Source organism: Mandrillus leucophaeus, unplaced genomic scaffold (genome assembly GCF_000951045.1).
Source record: "Mandrillus leucophaeus isolate KB7577 unplaced genomic scaffold, Mleu.le_1.0 Scaffold552, whole genome shotgun sequence".
In the NCBI taxonomy this organism is placed as follows: domain Eukaryota; kingdom Metazoa; phylum Chordata; class Mammalia; order Primates; family Cercopithecidae; genus Mandrillus; species Mandrillus leucophaeus.
Window position 1 is genome coordinate 2,009,434 of NW_012105942.1, and position 27,633 is coordinate 2,037,066.

Consider the following 27,633-nt stretch of genomic DNA (forward strand, 5'->3'; position numbering starts at 1 on the left):
GGCGGCGCCCAGCTCCTGCACTCGCAGCGCAGTCAGCACCGGGCCCCGGAGAGAGGCGTGACCCGGGAGTGCTTCTTCGCCCGCGCGCTCTCCTCCGCAGCCTTTACAAGTGCCCTACACCGCCGCCTCTGCCCGGTACCCTGGCAGGGCAGGATGGTTCACTCTCACTTGAATTACGGATGCCTGTGAAAGCAGGCTGTTCAAAATCGTCATCCGTAGAAATACTCGACCCCCTGCCCCAGGAGAGTACGAGTTTTTAGAGGAGAAAAATGACAAACGCGAACGTTGTTGGTCTTAAGAAAGTTCATCAATGTGTTGCTTCTTTTGGGGGGCTCTGGGTGCAGTATACATGACTTCACTTGGGTTAACTGATTCCAGCTGAAGAGTTAGCAGAGCGCTTTAAGTTTTATTAGGAACTTTAGGGAACACTTTTTCCCTTTGGCTCCGTTTTGGAATTTCCTTGCAGCTGCTCAGAAATTCCATGGATATTCACATTTATATGACTGTGAAGAAACCTTTATGATTCTTTGCCCACTCTTCTAACCATAGGCTACACGGTTTGTGTTGCTAACAAAAGCTACCTATTACTCCTCTGCTATTTTGCTATGACAGTTGCAGGACCCACAGTCAACTTTATGAAATGTGGGGGTTGGTTTTTATTCTGAATTCATGGTGGGAAGTGCTGATTGAGAGACGGCCTCGATTCCTGGCTGTTATTAATTGCTGAGGCCTTGCGTAACTGTCCCCAAACCTCAATTTCTTCTGTGTGAAAATGGGACAACATCAGCTGCCTTGAGCATTGCATGGGATTATTGTGAAAATCAAGCTGAAGTATGTAGGGAAGTAAATTGTGAAAATCAAGCTGAAGTATGTAGGGAAGTAAATTGAAAACCACAAGGAAACAGAATCATTTTTATTGTATTATATGGAAATCACAGATTTCTATGTATACTGCACCCTAAAATATATCCCTTTACATATGATTGAACAATGCTTTGTAGAAAAATTTCTAATTTTTGAAGTCTCCTTTCATTTTGTATGCATTTCCATTTTCACCGTATTTGGGATATCATGGAGATGCTATAATACTTTGAGGAATCAATCAATCTTCCTAGACTTAAGAGATGGTGTCATATACTTAGTACTTAAAAAGAAGCCTAAGGTTCAAAGAATAAGTATCCCAAGCCACATGATGTTTGCATCTGAAGATAAAATTTTGCATCTTGTAACACTGTTTGAGTCTATAATAACACTATATTGATGATAACTTAGTCTCTTGAGTCACCTTTTTAAAATTTTGTTAATGGAAGACCTTAGCTTTTACAACCCGATCACTTAAATTGTTTAGTATCAATATCTTAGGGTGTTTCACACACGACGAGGTAGTCAGTAATCGTATATGGAATCTGTGTGTAACTCTAGTGTAAAACCATTTCTACATGCCTACCAATCTTTACAGGTTTTCCAATTGCAAAATTCAGTTTTTAAATTTTTCTTGCTCATTTACTTATCCATCCACAACAGATATCAGCAAAGGTCTACTTTTGGAGCAAGCTGTCCAGTCTTTGAGACCTGCAGTCAGCTGGTCAAACAGCATTCTGTGTGATGATGCTACTCTCAGCATTTGACATGGAAGTGTCCTAGGACTTACTTCCACAAGTAGGACTAGTATGGACTTTTTTTTTTTTTTTAAATCGCATTAATTGGGGTCTTTTGCATCTATTGAATTGGAAAGAATTCTTACTTCGTATCTTTTGATGGAACACTGTGAGACATTAACATGCGAATGTTACCAAACAGACCTGGTTTGTGATTCATACCTGTTATCTTGGCACTTTGGGAGGCTGAGGCGGTTCCATTGCTTGAGCCCAGGAGTTTGAGACCAGCCTGGGCAACATGATGAAACCCCATCTCTACAAAAGATACAAAAATTAGCTGGGTATGGTAGCATGTGTCTATAGTCCCAGCTACTTGGGAGGCTGACGTGGGAGATTCAGCTGAACCAGGGAAAGTTAAGGCTTCAGTGAGCCGTGATTGTGCCACTGCACTCCAGCTTGGGTGACACGGTGAGACCCTTTATTGTTGAAATTGCTATTTAGCGACTGAACATAAAGTGCAAACTCATATTCTTCTTTCCCTTCCGTACTTCAATACCTTTTTTCCCCAACCCCCTCTCTCCCCAGAACTTCCCCCAAACAATGGGCTTCTGAAGGGAAAAGGCCCCAAAAACAACCTGACAATTGTCAAAGAGCTCTGGGACATGTCTTCTAGAGAGGAGCTGCAATTACAGAATTCCTTTTTTTCAGACTAAACCTCAGCACACTTTTCATAAAGCTGCAGAAATGGACTGAACTAATTGCACCCTGGGGTTGGGATTGGGAGAGGCCCACTACTGTGACCCTCAGCTACACTGTTTTAATTTAGCAGGATAAATAGAAAAGTTGCCTTGCCTTGCAGAGGCAACTATGTTGCAGTGGCAATGTAATTTTTACATTATTCTGCAGTTTTCTCAGATAAACTAAAATGATGTAGATGTGTGAGAGTGGATGAAGAAGTGAGGATGCTGTCCTTCCCTGGCTTCTCCCCAGTGTGGTGTTTGATCTTAGGAGAGGGCTACCAAGCTCTGTTTTAGAGGCTTTTGGCCCTGGGCCCTGGAATGCTTATGCCTAGGTACTGAGCCAAACTGAGGAAAACAGCAAGAGGGAAAAACAAGTATTATTCTCTACATGCGTCAGTAGGTATGTTAAATATTAGATGCCTTTCCTTGCTTGTAAATGAAGTTTTGAACTGAAGTGTAGACTTCCACCGAGATGTATTGACTTGGCGATGTATTTAAATATCCCTTTTGTTTCTTGGCGTGGTTTTACAGGGTCATGTAATTCTCAACTACATTGCAATACGTTTCTCCGGTTAGCTCCTCAAAAACATTTTTTTTGTGTGTTTGTGACCTTCTGCTATGCTCATGAATACATATATCTCTGTATCTGTGTATGTGTAAAGGGCTTGTGTGTGGGTGGTGGTCACTGAAGACTACTTTCATGTTTCAGTAAAAGAGTTCTTCCTCTTCTTCTTCTTCTTTTTTTTTTAAATAAAAGTAGAGAGTCTGGCCCAAGTTTGAGGACTGCAACCCAGGAGCGTAGATTCAAGTTGCCCTGAGTATATGCTCCTATTAGCAGCAGTTACAGATGGTTTTTTAAAGGAAAAGAGAAGAGGCAGTTCCTAAGTTGTTTATCAAGCATTTATGTTACAATAACAAGCTATTGGTTGGCTATACATTGTTCTTTGTATCACAGATTCCAGGAACACTAGACAGTGGGTGAAGCAGCTGTCAGGAATAAAATGCTTTTAAATAATTGCCCCTGGGAATGGCTGCAGTGAGATGTGACAGAAGTCCCATGCTTGTGTCCGTCTGGGCCTGATACATTTTGCATAGTTCACATATCTCAGATGGCTCTGAGCAATTTTTCTTTCTCATCTCCTCCTTTTAATAAAAATCTTTCTCTTCTGAAAATACTGATCAGCATTTTGGATGTAAGTGTGTCCCACATGGCCGGGAAGGCTCATTTCTGAATAATCTTGTCCCATGTCAGAGGGAATGGGATGGGCAGAAGTATATAACTTAAGAACGTAGTGAGGCTCCAAGGCTAAATTGGTCGGCAACAATTCAGGGATTGGATTGAACAATAAGGGGACAGAGCAGTGGGGTCTCAGGCCATTCACTTACACTGGAGTTGAGGCGTGTTGGGTCATTTCTAAGCATCTAGCTATTGTGATAAGTTTTGTGTTATAGAATTTTGTGGTAGACTTTAGACATCTTGAAATACAAAGCGTAATCAATTTAAGAATCAAAAAGATGACACAAATAAGGACAATTATCAACAAAACAACTTGAAATACAAATATGAAAAGTGTTTCTATTCCCAAAGGTAACCAAATGAATATTTTAATCCACTTCTTGTCGGGGTCTAAAGAACAAAGTGTTGAAGATCTCCACTGAGAAAGATGTCCACTTAGGAAGGGCAGCCTGATATTGGCCCTTCTAACATGGCTGGAGGGAGTCCTTTATTTGATGGCATTTTCCATTAAACAAAATCTCCAGGTTGGAGACCATGATCTTTGATGTTTTTCTCTCCTGAGAGCTTGCTGTTAAAAGAATCCTTAATTAATTTAGAATTTTCAGTGAGAAACTTATAAGGCCTTGGCAATAATGAAGAGTTATCACCTTGTTAATGGAAAAACCAAACTCTGTAAAATATTTTAAAGAGGTTTATCCTGAGCCCAGATGAGTGACTGTGGCTCAGGGAAACACTTTCTCGAGGAGTCCTGAGAACGTGCACCAGAGGCAGTTGGATTACTGTTCGTTTTTATATATTTTGGGGAGGCAGGAGTTACTGGCAGAGACATAAATCAGTACGTGAAAGGTATACATTGATTCCATATGAAAAGGTGGGATGTCTTAGAGCAAGGGCTTACAGGTTATTTATTCAGCGTGTTCAGAGATACTTTTTTTTTTTTTTTTTTTTTGAGACAGAGTCGTGCTCTGTTGCCCACGCTGGAGTGCAATAGCATGATCTCAGCCCACTGCAACCTCCCCCTCCTGGGTTCAAGTGATTCTCCTGTCTCAGCCTCCCAAGTAGCTGGGATTACATGCACACACTGCCATTCCTGGCTAATTTTTTGTATTTTAGTAGAGACAGGGTTTCACTGTGTTGCCTAGGCTGGTCTTGAACTCCTGAGCTCAGGCAATCCACCCCTGTTAGCCTCCCAAAGTGCTGTTATTATAGGTGTGAGCCACTGTGCCTGGTAATTCAGAGATTCTTTAATTTTCAGTTGATTCAAGGAGTAAGACTGTCTGAAACTTGGTATCAACAGAAAGGGATGTTATGGTCATGTGTGATGGCTCAAGCCTGTAATCCTAGCACTTTGGGAGGCTGAGGCGGGCGGGATCATTTGAGGTCAGGTGTTCAAGACCAGAATGACCAACATGGTGAAACCCCATCTCTACTAAAAATACAAAAAACTAGCAGGGCATCGTATTACGTGCCTGTAGTCCCAACCACTTGGGAGGCTGAGGCAGGAGAATCGCTTGAGCCCGGGAGGCTGAGGTTGCAGTGAGCAGAGATTGCACCATTGCACTCCAGCCCAGGTGACAGAGAGCAAGACTGTGTCTCAAAAAAAAAAAAAAAAAAAAAGTGATGTCAGTTAAGCATGCTATGTAGCAAGATTGATCATTTGCAGATATGACTTAACCCTCTCCTGGCATAGTCTTAAGGTCTTTTTTATAACTTGATGTCTTATTGCCACAGAGAACTGTTTTTGCAGTCTTATTTCTATTGTAACATTAATGCTGGTCAATTGTTGCATTTAATCTCCAAAAGGGAGGGAGTATGATGAGCTGTGTTTGACCTCTTTACCTGTTTTGTCTGAGAACTCAGTTTTTGAGGTTTCTCTGGGGTCTGCTTGGCCAAGAGTGGGTCCACTCAGTTGGTCGAGGGCTTTGGATTTTATTTTTAGTTTACAACTTTTCAGGAGAGCTGGTTCATAGGCTCCTTCATCCAGGTGCTTGGATCTTTCCATTCTTATTTCAAAAGGAGAAAGCTGATGTTTTCCAAGCAGGGTAGAATGTAAGTTAAGCAAATGGAAGAGCCTTAGGCCAGGGAAGGTTAAAGCTTTCTGTAAGCTTTGCCAATTAACTTTTCATTATTCCATTTATTTATTCTTCCACTCTGGAAGACTGAGTGTGGTTTGCACAATGGAAATGCCGATCCATCCAATCTCAATCAGCTTCAACCACACAAGATAAGATTTCTGGCAGAGCATAGTGGCTAATGCCTGAAATCCCAGAACTTTGGGAGGCTGGTGTGGGAGGATTGCTTGAGCTCAAGAGTTCACAACCAACCTGAGCAACGTAGTGAGACCTCACCTCCACAACATGTGGTAGGACTTCCAAGAATGGAGAATGCAGTGAGTTCATGCTGGTACCAAGCACTGATTTTAGAGAAAAACACCAGGGGGTGGTGGGAAGTCACTGTGAATCCTGCTGACCTAAAGAAAAAAAAAAACCAGGGCTAAAGTAATATAATTAAAAAGTTTTATTTGGGCCAAGTTTGAGGAATGCAACCCAGGAGCATAGATTCAAGTTGCCCTGGGTGTGTGCTGTGAAAGAGTTCTTTCTAAGAGGCAGAGCTGGCATTATTTGAGATTTGGGTGTAAAATTTAAAATTCAGTTAGCTTCCTTTTCCTTCCCTTATAATCTATTATCTGAACTCTAGAATACAGAAGGAAGAATGTTCAAGCTAAGTCTCTGCTCTTAATCAGACTTGGAGTTGACGTTGTTCCTTTGGTTTATAAAATTTGTCTGTCCAGCCATAGTTGAACATTTTATTTCAAAATTACCAGAGCATCTTAAGAGCCTAGAGAAGTGTCCACAGTGTCCTTTATGGTATTTGTTTCATATGTTCAAATAAAATACATAAAGGATTCCTAGGAACCCAAGACTGTTGTGTTTACTATTAGGCAGAAGATAGTACCTGACACTCAGTGTCAGCTTTTAATTGCTTGAATGAATGTACTGCATTTTTAGTTAGACTGAGCCCCACTTTGACTTGGAAACGAGGAAGGTGGGAAGACTGAATACACAAGCAGGGACCCATAGGGTCTGTGATGGTCAGGAATCCAAATAGAGATGACACTTGGATATAAATTCCGGGGTAAGATTAAAACTGGGATATAATTTTATTTGGGTATAGGGAGATGGAGGAGGTAGTGAAGGAACAGAAGTACCCAACTAAGGTGAGGGTGCCTAAGAAGAAGGCAGACAGGGCCTCTGATAACTTGGATTCAGAATCAGAAATCTAGTCAGTGAACCTTCTCTCAGGTACAAACAGTCCAAGTGTGGCAGTCGGCATGTATGAAGGAGAGCCTCCTTCACTTACACCAAGGCCTCTTTGGTTTTGGTAACTTTGTTGCCACATCCTGAATTCCGTCTTTGTGATTCTTGTAGACTGCGGGATCTTCTTCAGCATTGCTTTCTGTCCCTTTTCTTCTGCCTTGAATCTTGTTCTGGTATTTCTTTCTCACCATTTATAGCTCAGCTGTTTCCACTCCATGTTGTGTCTTTCTCAGGGATAGGCAGCTACTGTTTCAAAAACACTTTGCTAATTTCTCTTGTGTTTCACTTGTTGAGTTAACTTTGGACACTCAGTTTTGTCATGTCCTGCCCCCATCATATCCTAATCATGACTCTGAAGAAAATCCCTGGTGGTCACATTGACAGACCTTATGTGTTCTGTATAATAAAGAACTGGGGGCCATTAACCTTTCTAGAACATTTACAGAAACTTTTATCTATAAGCTTTTTTTTTTTTTTTTTTTTTTTGAGACAGAGTCTCACTCTGTTATGCAGGCTGAAGTGCAGTGGTGTGAACTTGGCTCACTGCAACCTCTGTCCGGCTCCCGGGTTCAAGTGATTCTCCTGCCTCAGCCTCCTGAGTAGCTGGGATTACAGTCGCGAACCACCACACTTGGCTAATTTTTTTTTTTTTGTATTTTTAGTAGAGACAGTGTTTCACCATGTTGGCCAGGCTGGTCTCGAACTCCTGACCTCAAGTGATCTGCCCGCCCCGGCCTCCCAAAGTGCTGGGATTATAGGTGTGAGCCACCGCACCGACTCTATCAGCTTTTCATCTTCATCCAGCTGACTCTTTTTATCTTAAGTAGCAATGTTAAAGGTAAATGAAAATAGTTTCATATTCAGTTTTGCTCTCAAGCTTGATGAATACCACTGTAAAATATTTGTGTGATAGTTAAGATACAGCAAATGTATTTCATCTATATTGTCGCCTTTTTGTACAAGCCAGAGAACTTTATCATGATTTATAACTTCTTTTTTTTTCTTGCTATGGGGAGAGGCATTTTAAGTTCCAGACAACTTAGGAACAAATAAGCGTTTGGAATACAACTTGTAATTAGAGATCTGCTTTTGGTTAAAATAAGCATGCCTCCATCAACCATAAAATATCCCCCAAACAAGAAAAAATAAACAAGAAACGTTTAGCAAATGAGCTCAGGGCCGAACATAGATTACTCTTCTAAGCATAAATCTTGTGCAACAAAACCTGATACTCAGAATTCTGACCCAACTCGAAAATCCCTTGTCATCAGATAAAAACTAAGTTATACATTTACCAAGGAAAGACAGTGTAGTAACACATTTAAAGTTTTTCAAAAGAGTGACCAGAATGTTTAGTTAAATATTAACGAGAAGACTATTTTCTGAGTATTCTAGTTATCTGAGATTTAGTTATAACAATTAAGATAATATCTGTAGTGTCTTTGAAAAATTATTTTTACCTTTTTTTACTTTTAGTTTTTAGAAGCGTTGGTAGAAATGTAGGTGGTAGAAGTTTAGATGGTTATAATCATTTTTGTAGCACTTGGCAGTTTTAAAAAGCATTTCCCATATATTTTTGATTGATCCTCAATACTCAACAACTGTGAAATAGGAAAGTATGATGACAGTCAATTCTGCTTTACAGATAAGGAAGCTGAGACTAAGTCAGGGAGTTAGTCAGGTTTCCATGCAAACAGTATTGTGCATAAAAACCACCTGAGAAGTGTTAAAGACAGAGATTCCTAGGCTCCAATCTCAGCGATTATGATTTATTAGATTTGGAATGGACCCAAAGAATCCTTTTTAACAAGCACCTCAAGTTATTCAGATGTAGGTGATTCAATTACTCTACTTCTAGCAACAATGGGCTAAATTTATAGGCAAAAGCCACACCATTAGTAAGTAATAGACTATGATGGTAACCGGAAGGACTTTTATCTACAGATTTTTATCATGGACTAATAGCTAAATGTTATATTCTATTCATCAAGCTTGGCCTGCTGTTGGGTTTCCAACTCTCCTTTGCCTGCTTCAGTATAACAATATGTAATTAGAACCTAAGAAATTTCTGGTGTGGTGATGCTAAAGATTGCCTCTATATTGAGATATACATGTGTCTTTGGTAGTTCAGTGACTAAATTTTCCTGGGTGGAAGCCAAAATTAGTGCACTTTATTAGTGTGAAGTTAACAACCAGCTGTTTCTGTGAGCTTCCAAAGTAGGTATACTTTTGGGAAATTACGCTTTTCTTCTTAGAGTTTCCTTCTTGGCTTATTTTTAAGTGTAGTAGAATAGAAAAATAGAGAGCTTTGATAGAAAGTGATTTTGGGCGGTGTGAGGTGGCTCATGCCTCTAAAGGGGAGGCCGAGGCAGGAGAATCAGTTGAGGCCATAATTTAAGATCAGCCTGGGCAATATAATGAAACCCCATGTCTCGCTCTCTCTCTCTCAATCTCTCTCTGTCTCTCTTTGTCTCTCTCCATATATATATATATCTATATATCTATATATCTATATATATCTACACACACACACACAGTGTGTATGTACATATCTCCATATGTTATATATGTAATATGTATAAGAAAGTCATTTTGGAGGAAGTAAATTGTCACAGCGAATTGTCACAAGTGTTTCTCATTTATGGATTAACCATTTTCTCACCGTATTTCAGGACTTTGCACAGACTTAGCTGGCAAACATCCTATCACAGTTGTGATTTGAGAGTCTTGAAAAAAAATCACTCTATCTTGGTTTTCAGGTGAATATTTCTGAGAAAGTAGCTTGTTCCTAACAGTGTGTTTCCCGACCCCCCTCCTGCTTGGAAAAGTTTTTTTGACATTAGCAAGCATCTGGGGGTCTTGATGATTTTTTATGGTTAGACAGAGAGAACTGAAAAGAAACTCAGTAGATTAAGACATTATTTGCCCTTTCACTATGTTGACCTTTACACTGTGGTATTAAAGGAGTGATGGCACCTTAGTAGAAGGCATTGCAGTGGCACCAGGTATACAAGTAGTCATGCCCTTGCAATTAAAAAAAAAAGGCCATTTCACTAAAAAGAACACCTTAGATGAAGCAATAGCAATGTCCTTGATGAGGCCGGGCATCAAGGACAAGTGACTTATGCCTGTAATCCCTGCACTTTGGGAGGCTGAGACAGGCAGACCACGAGGTCGGGAGATGGAGACCATCCTGGCTAACATGGTGAAACCCCGTCTCTACTAAAAATACAAAAAAACTTAGCTGGGCATGGTGGCGGGCACCTGTAGTCCCACCTACTTGGGAGGCTGAGGCAGGAGAATGACATGAACCCAGAAGGCGGAGGTTGCAGTGAGCCGGGATTGCGCCACTGCACTCCAGCCTGGGCGACAGAGCAAGACTCCATCTCAAAAAAATAAATGTCCTTGATGAAGCAGATTTAATAATCTCAAACCTAGATTGCCTGTCTTTTTGATATTCTATGTGACACAATTGGAGGTATGCATGTAGCATACTGAAGTACTGTTTTCTAGAGGAAAAGCAGCTGTGCAGTTGTTTAAGTTGCAAGCTGAACTAATTTTTTTTTTCAAAGAACACCATTTTTATTTGAAAGAACTGACAAGCTTTTTATTTAGACTTAATTATTTGACATATTTTCTCAAAAATGAGTGATGTTAGTTTGTCCCTTCAAGGAAAACCTATGAAACTATCAGTTGTCTATGATAAAATCTGAGCTTACAAGCAAAAATTTGAATTTTGAAAAACTTGTATTTGCCATTTGAGTATCACAGCTTACTGATCCTTATACAAAATTGATGAAGATAGTGAGGAATGTGTGTTTTTTTTCATGTTGTTTAATGACATGCGTTAACATTTGGAAGAATGATAAAACTTAGTGAACCAATATTTTCCAAAGGACGAGTGAATGATGTTACAAAATTATGCATTGGTATAATTTCCATTCAAAGTGCAAGATAGACTAATGGATTTTAATGTAACAGTATGAAAAGTTCAGTAATACCTTTTCCATTTTTATGCCATAATTTACTTTTTTAATAAGACAAATATAAGATAAAAAATAATTGAAGAGCACAGATATATGCATACTATCTAAATAAATACAATGTGATTTGTAAATGAGAACAAATGACCAATGAACAGTATTTCAGAAGTTGAAAAGGTGACACGAACAGTGTTGCATACACAGCCTTTTATTTGTATTCTTCAGATTCAGTTTTTTTTGTGCATTTAATATAAAGATGAGGAGTTCATTTTGCAACCTAAAAATATTTACTTATTGAAACTGTATTAATACTTTAATAAACTATACAAAAAAGATAATGAGACAAACGTGCATTTGTGGAACTGCATGTCTGTCAGCCAGTTCCCTGCAGAGGGATTTCTCAGCGTTACCTCATTCATCTGTGAGGACACAGAGCAGTTCCTATTTAGATACACACATTTGTCTACTGCTCCAGCATGGCCAGCCCCCCACTTCTTGATGGTTTTTTCCTGCTGTGAATGTGCATGTCCAGTTGTCTTCTTCATAGAGCAGACATTTGCCTTCCTCATCCACCAGCCATTGGAGGAGGACTGGGGCCACGCAAATGATTGATTCGACCCATTCTTTGGGGAGGATTTCCCTGTGGCCCTCTTCCATCATCATATCTGGAATCAGATGAGTTTCCATAGCTTCTTTTTTTTTTTTTTCCACATCTTGCTGAAGCAGAGTTTTGAAAAGCAAAACCACAAACTCTGCTATTCCCCAGAAGAAATCTGTTATCAAAGATAATCTCCATGGAGACTGACTCCAGCTGTCCAACACTTGTCAGTTCGAGATGTAAACCATCTTGCCCCCCTTCCCTGCTTCGGAGCAACTAGCCACAGTTTAAGAAATTACTACTTTTAGAATTTTGGTGTGGTTTTAAGGAAGAATGTCCATAATCATCTGAAAAGGCATCTCAGGGTTGTTAGTAACTTTTAGAAGTATAATGGGATCCTGATAAGAAAAATTTTGTGAATATATTTACAAATATTTAGGAAATAGGTGTATATTCAGTAATATTTTCAGTAATATTTTTAAAAACTAGGGGATGTGAGGGCGATCTGGCTGCGACATCTATCATTTCATTGATCGCCAGGGCTGATTTGGCTGATCTGGCTGGCTAGGCGGGTGTCTCCTTCCTCCCTCACTACTCTACATGTGTCCCTCCCGAAGATGTGCACTAGGTTGAAGAAGATGACCATCTTCCATAGACGAGGACCAGTCTTTGGTCAAGGGTATATGAGTAGCTGCACTCCCCTGCTAGGACCTCCAAACAAACTCTCAAGAACTGGGGAGAGGAGAGTGAAAATTAACCTAGTTACAATGATTATATCTTTACATTCTTTTATAGATTTCAAAATACTTCTGCACCTCCTACCTCATTAGTCCAAACCACAGCGCTGCTATTATCCATCCCCATGTTAGAGATGAAAAAATCATGGCTCAGAGAAAGTCTGGAGACTTTCCAAGATCACAAAATTAATAATTCTGTTAATCTCATCTCTGTAGTTTACTGGTGAATAGTTTTGGAGTAAGACAAAGTCAGACTTAAATCCTGGTACTGTTACTAGCTGTTTGAATATAGACCAAAAAGTTTCCCAAATAGTACCACAACTGTAGCATAGAGACAAAATCATATTAGAGTGTGTTAGGATAAGTAAATTATAATGTGTACAAAATGGTACATAATGTACCCTGAATAAGTGGTTGTTTTTTTTGTTGTTATTATTGATAAGCTTCAGTGTGACTGAGAATTTTTTATTTTTCCTTACTCAGAAGGCACTTTATATCCTTACTACCCAAAATGTGGTCTGCAGACTGACATATCAGCATTATCCTCTTAGAATTTGTAAGAAATGCAGGATCTTGGGCCCCATCCCAGACCCACCAAACCAAGATCTGCATTTTCATAGATCCTCAGAGGTTTGTCTGCACAATTAAGTTTGACTATCAACACTCCATAAGGCTATGAGATGGCACAGAAAGCACCACATCTGGAATTTCCGTAGCTGGGAATTCTAATTAACTCTCGCCGTGCCACTGACTTCATACGTGATGTTGTGATTAGAAACCTAAAACAAAATGAAAAAACTCAGTGGGCCTCCATGACCTCAACTGTGGTTGCATTAGGTTGAATTGGTGCTACCGTGGTTTGCATTTGGCCCCTTCTGAGAACCTCAGTGGCACATGGATACAAGTAGCCTGATTGCTTTTGCACATATAGAACACGGCATAGTCTCCTCCCTCTGTATATGCAGTCTGCGTCTTTCAGGAACCTGCCTGTGCTCTCGTTTGTTGCTTATAATTTAATTACCTTCTTTTACTCTGCACTGGCTTGTCCTTTAATTGCTCTTTATTGCCCTTAGCTTTGCCAGTCTTCTATCTTTGCTGTTACCTGATAACATTCAGATGTTTTTCCAGTTCAGCCATCCATCTATTAAAATATCATGTAGATGGTGCTTTTCATTGCACCATCAATGGAACTTTCCAATTCCAAGTTTCCACTGCAGTCCCCTCTCAACAATCGACAGTATACTTGACACAAAACCAAAACAAAGAATCTTATACCAATGCTTTTTCAGGTGATGTAAAATGAGGTTAAATGTCCTTGACCCAGAGTTTATTCCATAATACTTTATCATCCAAACACACTAGCTTCCTATAAACTGCCACCCAGCACCATTTTGATTAGAATCTCTGGGATCCTAGGAAATGGGTGAATGAAATATACATGTGGGAACGTGTAGTTTAGGAGCATTATGGATAGACTCTGTTGGTCTTATCTACTTTTGGATTAGTCAGGGAAATAAGCAGGAGACAACTCTACTTGGACACGATTTATTTGAATACCTTACTAATTAGCATAAAGGAGATAAATGTGAAGAATATTGACATATATAAGTATTTATACATTTGTTATCTCTTAGAAACTTTCAAAGAAAAAGAATATTGACTATTATGGAATGATTCAAGCAAAGGTCTTCAGAGACAGGGATTATGTGAAGGGTCTAAACTTGAATCACAAGAATCATTTGCTATGTGACCTTTGAACAATTACTTTCTTTCTTTGACTTTCAGTTTCCTTAACTGTAATATGAGAGGTTGGATTAGATGGGTTCCTTCTAGTTCTAAAATATTTGTTTTGAGAACTTATAATATTTTCCCACTTGTTATAAAAATACTATCTATTGCAAAAAATTCAGAAAATATAAAAAAGTATAAAGAAGAAAATGAAAATTGCTTTTGGATTTTTTCCCCTCCAGGACTTTTCTGTGTGTACGTATCACTTTTTTTTTAAAAAAAAAAAAAAAAAACAAAGATGAGATAACTTTGTGCATATTATTCTGTTGCCTTTTTTCATTTATAATCCACTATGAAAGTTTACTATTGATAGACAGCTTTCTAATGTACTTTTCATAAGTAGGATTTTGAGATTTTTATTTTAGTATCCTCAATTCAATAGGTAATCTTTGAAACTATTTCTATGCATACTTTAGACATTCTCAGTCCCCAAGAATTTTCAGCTTTTTGGTATGTGTTTATTTTCTGTTTTATTCATTCCTCAGCTCCACTTCTGTTGCTCATGTCTCTTTCTCATGGTTAGAGTATTAGGTTTTCTAAAATAATAACTTCTCTGCATTATGTTTCCGCTCAGAATTTTTCTGGGACTGCCACAGCACACAATGAGAAAATATATACTCCTAAGCTGAGACTAGTTTTTATTTCCCACACTCGGGGTAAGAGTAGACGTTAATCACTGTGGGGCTCACCATGAATAGTTGCATCCATTCGTAGCAGTGCTGAAAGTCTGTGACATATGTGTTCAGTCATTTATGAGTTAATATTTGTCAACCTCTTAGAGTAGACCTTGCTGGTAGTAAGTGCTATGTGTGTTCATTAAATACATACATACCTATTTGTGTTTACTATTTGTCCGGCCCTATGCTAAGCACTTATCTCCTTTAATGGGTACAGTTCTGTGAGGTAGGAGGGAGCAAACCTGTTGGCTTGGGATTGTCTGTCTGGCCTAGCTGCCATACCTCAGTGGGACTCAGTATCCTGTATGTTCTATAGTATATGCATATATTATGTGCCTACTTTGTATTTAGGAGTTTGTAGGGCTCAGATATGTTTCAGTCAACTGCTGCTTTGATGGTACTTTGCCAGTTTAGAGAGTCAAAAAAGGACTGAAGATGCATATCTCTGTTCAGCATTCCACACCTCTGAAGCATGCCTTCCATGACATTCAGCTCAGCCTTGTACAGTTCTCCAAATACACTCTGTACAGATTATATCTGTTTTCTACCCCAGAGTGATTTGTTTAACCTCTCCTTTTCTCACCCAACATCAGGCACCCACCAAGACCCAACTCAATGTGTCCTCTCAAAAGAAACATTCCTTAGATGCTCTTTGGCCCCATCTTCCTGTCCCAGAACCACTCAATTGCTACTGAATCCTGTTGAGGCCATAGAGCTTAGTGAGTAAGGGCCAGACCCTGGAGCCAGATTACTGGAGTGTAAATCACATCTCTGCCAATAATTGCTTTGGGTCTTTGGGCAGGTCCCTTAACTTCTCTGTGTTGTAGCTTCCTTGCCTATTAAATGGGGATAATAATAGTAGGTACCTCATAGGTTTGTTTTGAGGGTTAGATGGATTCATATTTATAAACTAATGAGAAGAATGCCTGATAGTAGATGCTAGATCAGGGTTCAATATTGTTATTGCTGTGGCTTGTACCTTATTTAACAAATATGTAGAGTTTCTACTGTGTGGGCAGTCTGGTGCAAGAGGCTGGGGGCTAAATGGTCAAAGGGAAAGTTTACTTACGTCTGTTTTTTGGGTTTTATCCGAGGGGACCAGATACTTATCAAAGAATTACACAAGAATATCTCAAGTTGCAGCTGAAATAATTGCAGCCCAGAAGCTGTGTACGGGTTAGAGAGGGAATAGTGAGGGGGAATTAGCCTTGTCCGGGAGGTCTGAGAAGGCATTTCTTAGGAAGTGACAGGCAAGCAGAAGAGGATTATGAGATAAGGCAGCAGCAGGGAAAAGGCCCTGGGAGAGGAGACGACATGGCCCATCCCAGAGCTTGGAGGAGGCCAGGATGGCTGGTGTGCAGCGCTGAGTGGAGTGTAATGGGGGTGAGGTGGGAAATGTTGCCAGAGCCATCTCCAGGCAGGATTTTTGTTGTTGTTGTTGTTGTTGTTTTTTGAGACGGATTCTAGCTCTGTCACCCAGGCTGTAGTGCAATGGTGCCATCTTGGCTCACTGCCACCTCTGCCTCCCAGGTTCAAACGATTCTCCTGCCTCAGCCTCCCGAGTAGCTGGGATTACAGGCGCCCACCACCACGCCCAGTGAATTTTTGTATTTTTAGTAGAGACGGGGTTTCACTGTGTTGGCCAGGCTGGTCTCGAACTCCTGACCTCGTGATCCACCCGCCTTGGCCTCCCAAAGTGCTGGGATTACAAGTGTGAGCCACTGCACCCAGCCGATTTTTGTTTTAAGAGCAATTGGAGGCCAGGCACAGTGACTCACGCCTGTAATCCCAACATTTTGGGAGGCCGAGGCAGGCGAATCACTTGAGCCAAGAGTTCAAGACCAGCCTGGGCAACATGGTGAAACCCCATGTCTACCAAAAATACAAGAATTAGCCCATCATGGTGGCACACACCTATAATCCCAGCTACTCGGGAGACTGAGGCACCAGAATTGCTTAAACCCGGGAGGTGGAGGTTGCAGTGAGCCGAGATGGTGCCACTACACTCCAGCCTGGGTGACAGAGCGAGACTATGTCTCAAAAAAAAAAAAAAAAAAGCAATTGAAAGCCATTGAAAATCACTGAAATATTTTTCTGTTTGGTTTCTTTTTACTTTTGTTCTTAGTGACAAGACAAGGTCTGATTTACTTTTGGAAAAGTTATTTTATAATAGCTTTAGTGGCACAAGCAAATCAACAGGAGCCTGAAAACTGTAATAGCTTTAGTGGCACTAGCAAATCAAAGAGAGCCTGAAAAAAAAAGAACACATTGTGTTTTTTTTTTTGTTGTTAATTGACCACTTTGTAACTTTTTTTTTCCTGCCAGATTTTGAGTTCATAGATGTGTTCACTCCAAGATGATAACCACTAGCTACATGTGGCTACTTAAATTAAAATTTTATTTAATTAAAGTTTAATGAAGTAAAAAGTTTAGTTCCTCAGTCACATTTGCCACATCCGTACTGCTGTGCAATGGCACACGGCTAGTCACTTTCATATTGACGATATAGATGTATGGAACATTTTTAGCATCTTAAAATCTTATCTTGGATAGCATGTAAAAATTGTGATATTATAGTTTTTAAAAAATACCTTGATAGTTCTCTAATTAACACTGATGAAAATGTACATAGTACTTGTTCAAGAAACATTTACCAGAAGACAGATTAAAAGGGTTAACATATCAATGTTCTTATAAATATTATTTTAAGATTCCTTATCCAAATGATTATTGAATATGATTAAGTTGATTTAAGCCTAAATATATACATGAAGAGGTGACACATTTCTAAAATTGTGTTCCCTTTCTAATTATAAACTCATGTATCAATTACTAATTTTTTTCATAATAGTCACCCGTTTTTCATCTTTATTAACTTAGAAAATTTTACTTCTTGTTTAAAGCCCTGGAGCATACTTTTAAAAATGATTTTGAAACATGGGTCTCTTCATTAGGTCAACATTTGTCTAAGTACATCTATAAATATTCTGTTACAGGAAGAGGAAGAGTATTGAGCAAATCCTCTTCAACAATCAGACCGCTCTGTTTTAGGGACTGATATCCTTCTAGTTCAGGAGGAAGTGTTTCCAGGTAATTTCCAGTGAGCTCCAGATGAGTAAGGTTTGACAGCTTACCCACATAAGGGGACAAATTCATCAAGCTATTTTTCCCCAGAGGTAAACATTGCAGCTTTTTGCACTGAAACAGCCCATCTGGTAGCATCTCACTATTGCTGGTCACAGCACAGTACTGCAAATTACTCAGATACTGGAATTCTTCTGGAATGAAGGTCAAGTGGTTATAGCTTAGATTCAAATAATGTAGTTTGCTGCATAGGAAAATCTGCAAGGGCAGATTCTCAATATTAATAAGACCCCAAAAGTGCTGCTCTGGGTTAGATAATGCCCCAATTCATCCAGGAATATAAGTAACGTTATTGTGCCGTAACTTTAAGCAGGAAAGATTCTGAAGATGCTGACAGCTAATGATCTCTTCCACAGTTCTAAGGTTATTTTCCTTTAGGTCTAACTCATGCAAATTATTCAGGCTGAAAATGGAGTATGGAATGCGTTCCAGGTCACAGCTGATCAGTTCTGGACTTTTCTTATTGACCATGGTTTTGAAGTTGTTCAGCACAGCCAGTTTGCATCCATCATTATCAAGGGACAATTTCTGCAGTGAAGGCAGGAGGTCTGCAATGACTTGTGGGATCCGGGAGAGGCTGCCCTTCAAGTAGAGGGTCGTCCTTGGACGTTTTTCAGTCCCCAAAGCCCTCTAACTGCATAGTACTCAACTGTTCAGGGAGAACACAGCCTCCCTGTGTGGGAGAGAAAAGGTGCCCTCAGATTCTTCAGGTGAAATACCCAGCATAGGATTTTTCCCATTTCAGGATGCTTCAGGCAGAGGATTTTAAAATTCTGCTCCAAAAAGCCAGTGCAGGATGGTCTACTACCAAAGATGAATGGTCCACATGAAGCTCCTTGAGGTTGATCAGCTGTGAGACGGTAGAGGGCAGCTACACCTCCAGGATCTGCTCCAGGCTTAGCACCTCCATTTGTCTGGAAGACCGTTGAGCATAAAAAGATGCAGTTCTATCTTGTCTTGGGCATTTTCCGCAAGCTAATGTTTCAATTTCTCAACTGTCCATTTGGTATTGAGCTTCATCTGTTTCAGTTTGTTCTCACTGACCTCTGATAGGAATATGGAGAAGCGTCTGGAATAAAAAGGATCATACTGATTAGCCAGATGAAGGATGAAAGCAAAGTCATTCTTGACATCAGGGATGTCACTATAGTTGCTTTTGTCTCTTAACACCTCAAAGGAATATTGCTTCAGGGAACTCCTCAGCATCCACCACAGCCTGTAGGAGGAGGTCAGACTGTAGAGTATATCCAAAATGGCATAAAATTAAGCCAGAAGCTTCAAGATTTCTGTGAAGGAATAGACACACTGATAGGCTTATATTCTGTAAAAGCCTGAATGTCAACTGAACAGTCAATTTAAAGAGGGACATAGGTTAAAAAATACAGAACATAAGTTATGATGAGCACGAATAAAATGACTTTGACTGTTATCTGCTTCAGAAACACGCTATAAATGATGTCCTGTTCCACGCGCATGCGGAATCTTCTCACTTTTTCAAAGATGGCTGTGGCCTGTTGCCCCTCCTTCTTGTCCAGGCGACTGGAAGTTGGGCTTTCTATACCAGCTGACTCCAAACCCGGCTGCGGGTAGGACAATGACTGCTTGCTGGAATCTATGTCAGTTAAACACCCTGAGGACAAAAGCAAAATCGAACTGGGCGAGTTTCAGAGGCGTCACTGACTGCTCGGCCACTGTTTCTGACAGGACGCGGGTGGTCCATGGAGAATCAAAGCACTTGTAAAGATGGCCACAAAATGCTCAAGCCTGGATCTGGTACTGGGGTAGTGAAGCCAAAAGTTGCTGCAGGCTGCAAAACAGAGTGTGTGCAAGAGCACCAGGAAGGGGAAGAACTTTGCAAACCAATGGAGCTGTGTCTCGTAACAGACAGCATTGATGTAGGAGTGCTGCTCTCAGTGGAGGTCATTCTGGATTCCCAGTGGGAGCGGAAAGTAGTGTCCCAGGATTAGAGGATGTGTTTATGCTGGCTTTCAGGATGTCCCAAGGCATGGCGCAGTGATGGTCAAATTCCACTTTGTATGAAGACAGCACAGAACCCTGCTCTGTGTCAGCTGGAGAGCTCCAGCCAGCGTGTCCACGTGATCAACATGATGTAACACCGGAAGACATCCTACTCTGATTTTAAGATGTGAGAAGATGACTGGGCATCTGCTAATAAACATTTTAGCTCAGTTAGTATAATCATGACTTTCCCTTGTAGGAGGACAGAAATATAATGAAAAAATATAAAAGAAATCAGAAATGCTTCAATCAGGTGGTCTACACCTTTTGAAGTTTCTTAGACATACCATCTCTGTGTCTGTCTTCATTCCTATGAATGCTGGCCAACTGAAACCCTGCAATCAGTCTCAAATTGAAAAATTTCCTGTCTTTAGCCACAGGGTCAATGGTGGACGAGGCTGATGAGTGTGGTATTGAAAACGTGGAGTTTTCAGTACCTGTGGGCCATCCAGGTAGTGAGGTCCAGTAGGCAGCTGGAAAATAAGCCGGAGCCTTTGTGTGACACCAGCCCCGGGCCCCGGGCCTGCACATTCCCTTCCATTACCAATTTTAAAATTCTGTCTTTAAGTTGTCACTGTAATTGTGATTGAGTAAATACTAGGCCTTTACAGAAATTAAGTGGTGGTTTGTATCTCCCATTTCCTGTCCGCAGGAAGAATTACTAGAAATCCTTTGTTTAGTTGTCTTTTTGTTTGTTTCTACTGAGCCCATCTTTCAAGGTTAAACACAAGGTGCCCAAATGACTATGTTCCAAAAATTATTTCAGATAAAAACAGCAAATAAATTACAGAAACTTAACTGCACATTATGTTCTTTCCACACTTTGTTTTTCGTCTCTGACCTACTATCTGCGTAGGCAAGATACTTGCCTAGGCAGGAAAAACTATGTTTTTTGGATAAGATTCATGAGGCTTCTCCTTTCGGTCCGTCTGTTGGGTCCTCTGCCTGAAAGCAGAAAGAGCTGTTCTGCACCATTAATAAAACTGCTTTCCTCCCTTTCCTATCTTATGAGCTGAACTAAACTTTATAATTCTTTTCTAAACTAATTTAATACTACTTTTACTTAACGATATACCTTTCTTGATAGTTGCTGCAAAATAGACCAACGATTGGGGGACAATTTTTCTTTTTTCTTTTTTAAAACCAACTGAAGAAAGATCTAATTAAAATATGTTTTTGCATCAAAGAGATTTGAGAATTAGAAACCAAGATAACCTTCAAAATGGAGCGTTCTTTGCCTATGTTAAATTTAGTTTGGATTGTGCCTTGGGATGTGTGTCTGTCTGTCTGTCTGTCTATCCGTCCATCCATGTATTTATCTGTCTTGCTCTGATTATTTACTGTTAGTCAGAGTCCAATTAGAAAAACAAAGCTCATACTCAGTAGCTTAGTCAAAAGAATTTAATATAGGAAACAAATGCCAAAAGTGTTAGAAGAGCTAATGGTCAAACAGGGAATGGTGGGGCCCTTAGGCAACCCTGAGAAGAGTAACAGAAGGAAGCCACTACCACCTGGAGAGCAGGAAGGGCAACAGAAAAAGGTGATGAAACCAGAGCTTGGGAGCTAGGACTTTGCTGTAGCAGCTGGGACCCTGGGGAGCTGCAGCCACTGCAGGGGTCCCACCTGGAGCAGGGAGGACAAGGTAGATACATTCTGATTGCTCCCTTCCTCCCACCCTCCTATGTTCTCTTTCCTGTTGACTTACCCTGGCCTGATGCTTGGAGTCTGGGAGCCTGGGAAATGTGGTAGTCAAACTTACTTCTCTGAGTTGGCAGATCAAAAGAAAGGCAGTAACACGACTTGGGTTTTTTGGGAAACAGACTATTAGATGGAAATGAGCATGCCTGGGATTTCACTGGAGTATGTTCTTGAGATCAGCACCTGTGAAAGGCAAGACGAGGAATTAGGGTTGTACAGAGGATGAATGTGAGCTGCAGTGCTCATTGGGTGTGATGCTCATTGGAGGCTCTGCACCTGTAGAAGGCAAGGCAGGAAAGTAGGGCTGTGCAGAGGGTGAAGGTGAGCTGCAGTGCTCAGTGGATGTGATGCTTATTGGAGGCTATGTCCACTCTACGGATCTTCTTAAACTAGTCTGAGACCCTCTAGAGTGGTCCAGGAGGGAGCAAGATGCCCCAGGAAGGAGGAGAGACTTTGGGCAAAGTAGCTGTCTTTAGCTGAGACACTCCCTATAGGGGACCACTCCCAGCAGCCAGAGGAGCAGTGGTGCCTTTATCTCTGAAGGGGAGTCGAGGCACCTGAACACAGTGTCCATCACAGGCAGGGAAAGGATGTGAAATCACTGTCTGCACATTATTGATTTAAAAGAATCATACATTGATGAAATGTATAAAGTGAAAGTTCAGTTTGCCTTTTAAACTTAATTCTGTTTATGATTTACATATTTCCATGTCCCAGCCTGTAGATCTACCTAAATTAAAATATGTATATTTTAGAAGATTTATTGATAAGAAAATATTTAAAAAATAGCATTACATGCAAAAAGAGGAAACAAAAATTGCATATAGAATCATTTCTCAGTTATATACATATATGGGTTTGAGTGTGTAAATGCATTTAAAACAATAAAAAAAATAAATAAATAAGGCCAGGCTGGGTGGCTCACGCCTGTAATCCCAGAATTCTGGAAAACTGAGGTGGGTGGATTGCTTGAGCTCAGGAGTTCAGGACCAGCCTTGGCAACATGATGAAACCACCGTCTCTACCAAAAATACAGAAAATTGGCTGGGCATGGTGGCATGTGCCTGTAGTCCCAGCTACTTGAGAGGCTGAGGTGGGAGGATCACCTGCGCCTGGGAGGTGGAGGTTGCAGTGAGCCAAGATCACGCCACTGCACTCCAGTCTGGGTGACAGAATGACAGCCCATCTCTCAAAAAAAAAAAAAAAAAAAAAAAAAAAAAGAAAAAAAAAGAAAAAAAAAGAAAAAGAAAAATAGATCAAAAATTTTAAAAAATGAAATAGAAATTTTTTGGTAGAATAATATAGATTCATGCCTGTCTCTCTTTTCTCTTTTTCCTTTCAATAAACATATTGTTTGAAACTAGTTTTAGAGTTATAGAAAAGCTGTGAGGCTTGTGCAGAGTTCCATATACTCCATACCCAATTCCTCTGTCATTAACATCTTACATTAGTAAGGTACATTTGTTACAGCTCATGAATCAACAGTGATACATGATTATTAACTAAAGTCCATACTTTATTCAGAATTACTTATTTTTTCCCTAATGTCTTTTTTTGTTTTTTTTGTTCCAGTACCCCATCCAGGAATACCACATTACATTGAGTTGTCAGGTTTACTTAGGCTTTTCTTGGTGAAGCGCCTCAGACTTTCCTTGTTTTTGATGATCTTGACAGTTTTAAAGAGTATGAGTCATGTATTTTGTGGAATGTCCTTCAACTGGGATTTGTCTGATGTTTTTCTCATGATTATACTTGATTGATGTATTTTTGGGAAGCACATGACAGATGGTAAAATGCCATTCTTAACACATCATGTCGAGAGTATCTGCTATTAATACATCTTGTCATTGATGATGTTAACCTTGACTACCCAGCTGAGGTAGTCTTTTTCAGGTTTCTTTGCTGTAAATATACTCTTTTTTGTCCCTTTCCATACTGTACCTTTGGAAGCAAGTCACCTTAAAGGGTAGAGAGTTACATTCCACCTCCTTGATGGTGGAGTATCTGCATACATTATTTGGAATTGTTCTGAATTAGAAATTTGTTCTCCCCCTTATATTTATTTATTCAGTCTTTTTCAGTATGGAGTCATTAATGTCTATTTTATACTTTGAATTATAACCTGGTACTCTGTTTTCCATGTTTTTGCTCAACTTGTTCCAGCCATGGCCAATTGGCAGTTAATTTCTGTGACCCTTTGACGTGTGTGTGTTTGTATGTGTTTGGTACTTCGTTACTTTCTGCCCTTACAGGATGTTCCAGGCTTTTAGGTTCTCTTGACTTTTTTTTTTTTTTTTTTTTTTCTTCTTACATAAAACTAGTGTGTATAATCAAAAGTCAATTTCTCCACCCTGAAAATTAGGAGTAGACTTACATAAACCATTGTGCCTGAACTCTGTGCATTTCCGAAAGGCGACATCACACCACCCATGCCTCCATTGCACCATATGTGTAGATTAGTTTTCAGACATCTCCCTTTCTCCAATGAAGTGATGAACAACCAGGTTATTACCTCAGAATGAAGCTGGCCAGATGTGCACTTTACCTTGGGAATGATTTAGGCATAAAATGTGGGAGAAGGAGAAAGGCAAGCATGCTTCCTCATGTGGGCAGGAAGCCATCTTGATTTGTGTGAACAACTTGATAAATTAATCTCTGTTCAGCACCTGGTCATCAGCTCTGTAGACTCAAAAATCTCTCATAGTTTTTGGTGTGTCAGGAGTCCACAAAAGGCTTGATTGAACCTGTGTGAATCAGGGTCTCTCATGCAACTGCAATTAGATGGTGACTTAGAGTTGGAACAGCAAGGGCTGGACATTTAGGAGCTGGCCAGGCATCTTTCTCTCTCTTCATGCAGTCTTAGGGCCTCCTCATGTGGTCTCTATGCATGGAATGGTTGGGATTCCTCATAGCATGGTGGCCTCTGTGTAAGGATAACTGCTTACGTGGAGGCTGAAGGCTTTAACAGCAAGTATTCCAGTGATGGATCTACATAACTTGAAAGGAATTGGATAGTATTTTGTGTTGTTTGGATTTACCACATTGTATTGTATTTGCTCCATTATTTATAAACAGAAATGTAGGTTATTTGCAAGTTTTTGCAGTTCCAAACACTGCTACAATAAATATCTCTGTGTGCATATCTTTGTGTGCTTATGTGAATATTTCTAGCAGATAGTAGAAATGGAATTGCAAGAGTGGTAAACAAGCACACTTTGAATTTAGATAGATTCATCGAAATGACCTTTTAGAAAGGAACTTACACTTCTGTGAAGACAGTGTGAAAGGGTCTGTTTCTCCTCACGTGCTTGTCAGCACTGGTGATCATCAGTCTTTTTAATGTTTGTTCATTTTGTTGGGTAGAAAAGGGACTCATTGATTTTTAGTTCTTTGATTTTTTTAATGACAGTGAATGTTTTATATTTTTATTAGCTATTTTCTTTAAATAGTTGGTTTATTACTTTTGGTATTTTTAAAAATTGGGTTTTTTTTCCTACTTGATTTTTATACCCTATTATCTATTGTCATATACCAAAAATGTCTTATCTTAGTTCCCCCATCCCAATGTGGTGGATTTTTTTTTTTTTTTGGCTTTACAGGAATTTTCAATTTTTATGAACTCAAATGTATCAACTTTTCCATTATAATTTTTGGATTTTGTGTCATACATGTAAAGCAAAATTGTAAAAATATTTGCTCATCTTTTCTTCTGGTCATTTTATTTTATACGTTTAAACACTTGCTCTATTTGCCATTTAATTTTGTTATCAGGCAAGAGATAGAAATTTTGTTTACTAAGCACTTTCCTCAAGATGTTTTTTCTCAATAGATTGCTTTTCTTAAGATGCTGAAGTAAATCAGTACCATAGATAAAGAAAAGCCACAAAACCAGCATTTTGCTACAGTGACAGTCCTACTGAAGACAGGAGACAGTTAAACCATCGGACCAAGAACAGAAGAATGGATATTTGATAATTCTGTGATTACTTCTGGGGGTTAACTATTTGTGAATCTAAATAGAAGTTCTAGTGGCTGGAGGTGTATCCGAGGAGGGACCCATTAGCCTTTTGAAGAGTGATTCTGCTGTGCAGTTGAAGTGTTTTCTGTCACTCTCCTTATTGATGAGATGCTTGTGTCTTAAGATTCAATGTTGGTCTACAAGTCATGGAGTGAAGGTGAACATCAAAGCTCAATGAAACCATTACTTTATACTGTGAGATGGATGTTTTATTCTTTGACCTTTAACTTCGGAGAGAAATGACCTGTGAAAGCACTTGGTGAGATATTAGTAAAGAAGTGATTTGCCCACTGAGGCAGAAGTTATAGGTGCTGGTTATATTTTCTTTGAAAATGTTTGGTACTTACTGAAACAAAAATGAGTGAGCATGGTAGGAGAGGAGAATAATTGCCCTAGAAATATCAGCTGTCTAAAGGGCTTGCAGAAACCCAGGAAAGATTTCAAATATAAAGGGCCTGCTGCAGGTGAGTTTCTGACCACTTTTCTGCTTTAACTGGGGAAGTGAGGCTCCTGGGCTGGTGTTTCAGGAGCTTCTCAAGACAAGCTTCTCCTTCTAATAGCCTGTGTTCAACCAAGAATTTTATGCATGTACATATTTGAGGTAATAGTCTTTTTTTTTTTTTTTTTTTTTTCCTGAGACAGAGTCTCACTCTGTCACCAACGCTGGAGTGCAGTGGCATGATCTAAGCCCACTGCAACCTCTGCCTCCTGGGTTCAAGCGGTTCTCCTGCCTCAGCCTCCTGAGTAGCTAGGATTACAGGTGTGTGCCACCACGTCTGGCTAATTTTTTTTTTAGTAGAGGCGGGGTTTCACCATGTTGGCCAGGCTGTTCTGGAACTCCTGACCTCATGATCTACCCTCCTTGGCCTTCCAAAGAGCTGGAATTACAGGCATGAGTCATCGCGCCCAGCCGAGGTAATAGTCTTTAAGAGAAGAGGGTACAGGATGTAGGGTCAGGGTTTATCCAAATAAAGGTATAATTAGTTTCCAGAGAGAAGTAAATTTGTAGACATTTTACATTTATTAGGAACCACAGAAAATATTTAGTCCAACTCTTTATTTTTATTGGTAAAGGGACATAAATAATGTAACTTTCTCAAGATCACAAAGCTCCAAAAGTAATACATGTCTTAATTCAGATATGAAGCCATTGAGAGTTACTGGTCCCTTGTGATTATGGTCACAATTTCACCAAACTTAGTATTTTTAATTGAATATGGCTGGAATTTTAATGTATAATTTACTTACAGTTTAACTGGTAAAATATGAGTCATTCCTGCTTTCTTAAGCCATTCTTTTAATTTGGTATTTCATTTTAACTTTTCCTTCTAATAAAAATTATTTTGTCAATTGTCATTACCAGCTCCCATCAGTTACTGATAGGAGTTTTCTTTGAGTCTGTTCTTCAAATACTTATTTGTCAGGATAATTAATTAAAAAGAGAAATGATGTAATGATTCTTTGCTTAAATATCAGAGGTACTAAAATACCTTTTCTGGATTACTAATTTTAGTTTAGAGAAAAATCTGATAGTTTTATTTGCCCAAGATACTAGTCCAACCAAATCTATACTGTATTTATCTAAAATAATTGTTTATTTTTATTATTTTTTTCTTCAACTTCTATTTTAAATTCAGGGGTTCATGTGCAGAATGTGCAGGTTTGTTTCATAGGTGAACATGTGCCATGGTGGTTTGCTGCACAGATCATCCCATCACCCAGATATTAAGCCCAGCATCCATTAGCTATTCTTCCTGATGCTCTCCCTCCCCACACCCGTGACAGGCCCAGTGTGTGTTGTTCCCCCATGTATCCATGTGTTCTCATAATTTAAATAATTGTTTTGAGCTGCATTTTCTATTACCAGTGACTCCTAACATTATATTAGATTTAGGGTATTGTGTTCTTTTTTTTTTTTTTTTTGAGACGGAGTCTCGCTCTGTCTCCCAGGCTGGAGTGCAGTGGCCCGATCTTGGCTCACTACAACTTCTGCCTCCCTGGTTCAAGCGATTCTCCTGCCTCAGCCTCCCGAGTAGCTGGGACTACAGGCATCCGCCACCACTCCCGGCTAATTTTTGT

The 27,633-nt window shown here is 39.7% G+C and overlaps 1 protein-coding gene and 1 pseudogene across 1 annotated transcript in view; one reads left to right on the plus strand and one right to left on the minus strand.

Moving 5' to 3' along the window:
* ENPP1 (ectonucleotide pyrophosphatase/phosphodiesterase 1) overlaps window positions 1-27,633 on the plus strand; it is a 91,246-nt gene that overhangs the window by 2,607 nt on the left and 61,006 nt on the right. The window contains exon 3 of the mRNA XM_011998040.1: window positions 3-135. Within this exon, the coding sequence (XP_011853430.1) occupies window positions 3-135 (133 nt within the window). The remainder of the gene's footprint in view (window positions 1-2; window positions 136-27,633) is intronic.
* On the minus strand, window positions 17,631-20,055 carry LOC105552382 (annotated as a pseudogene).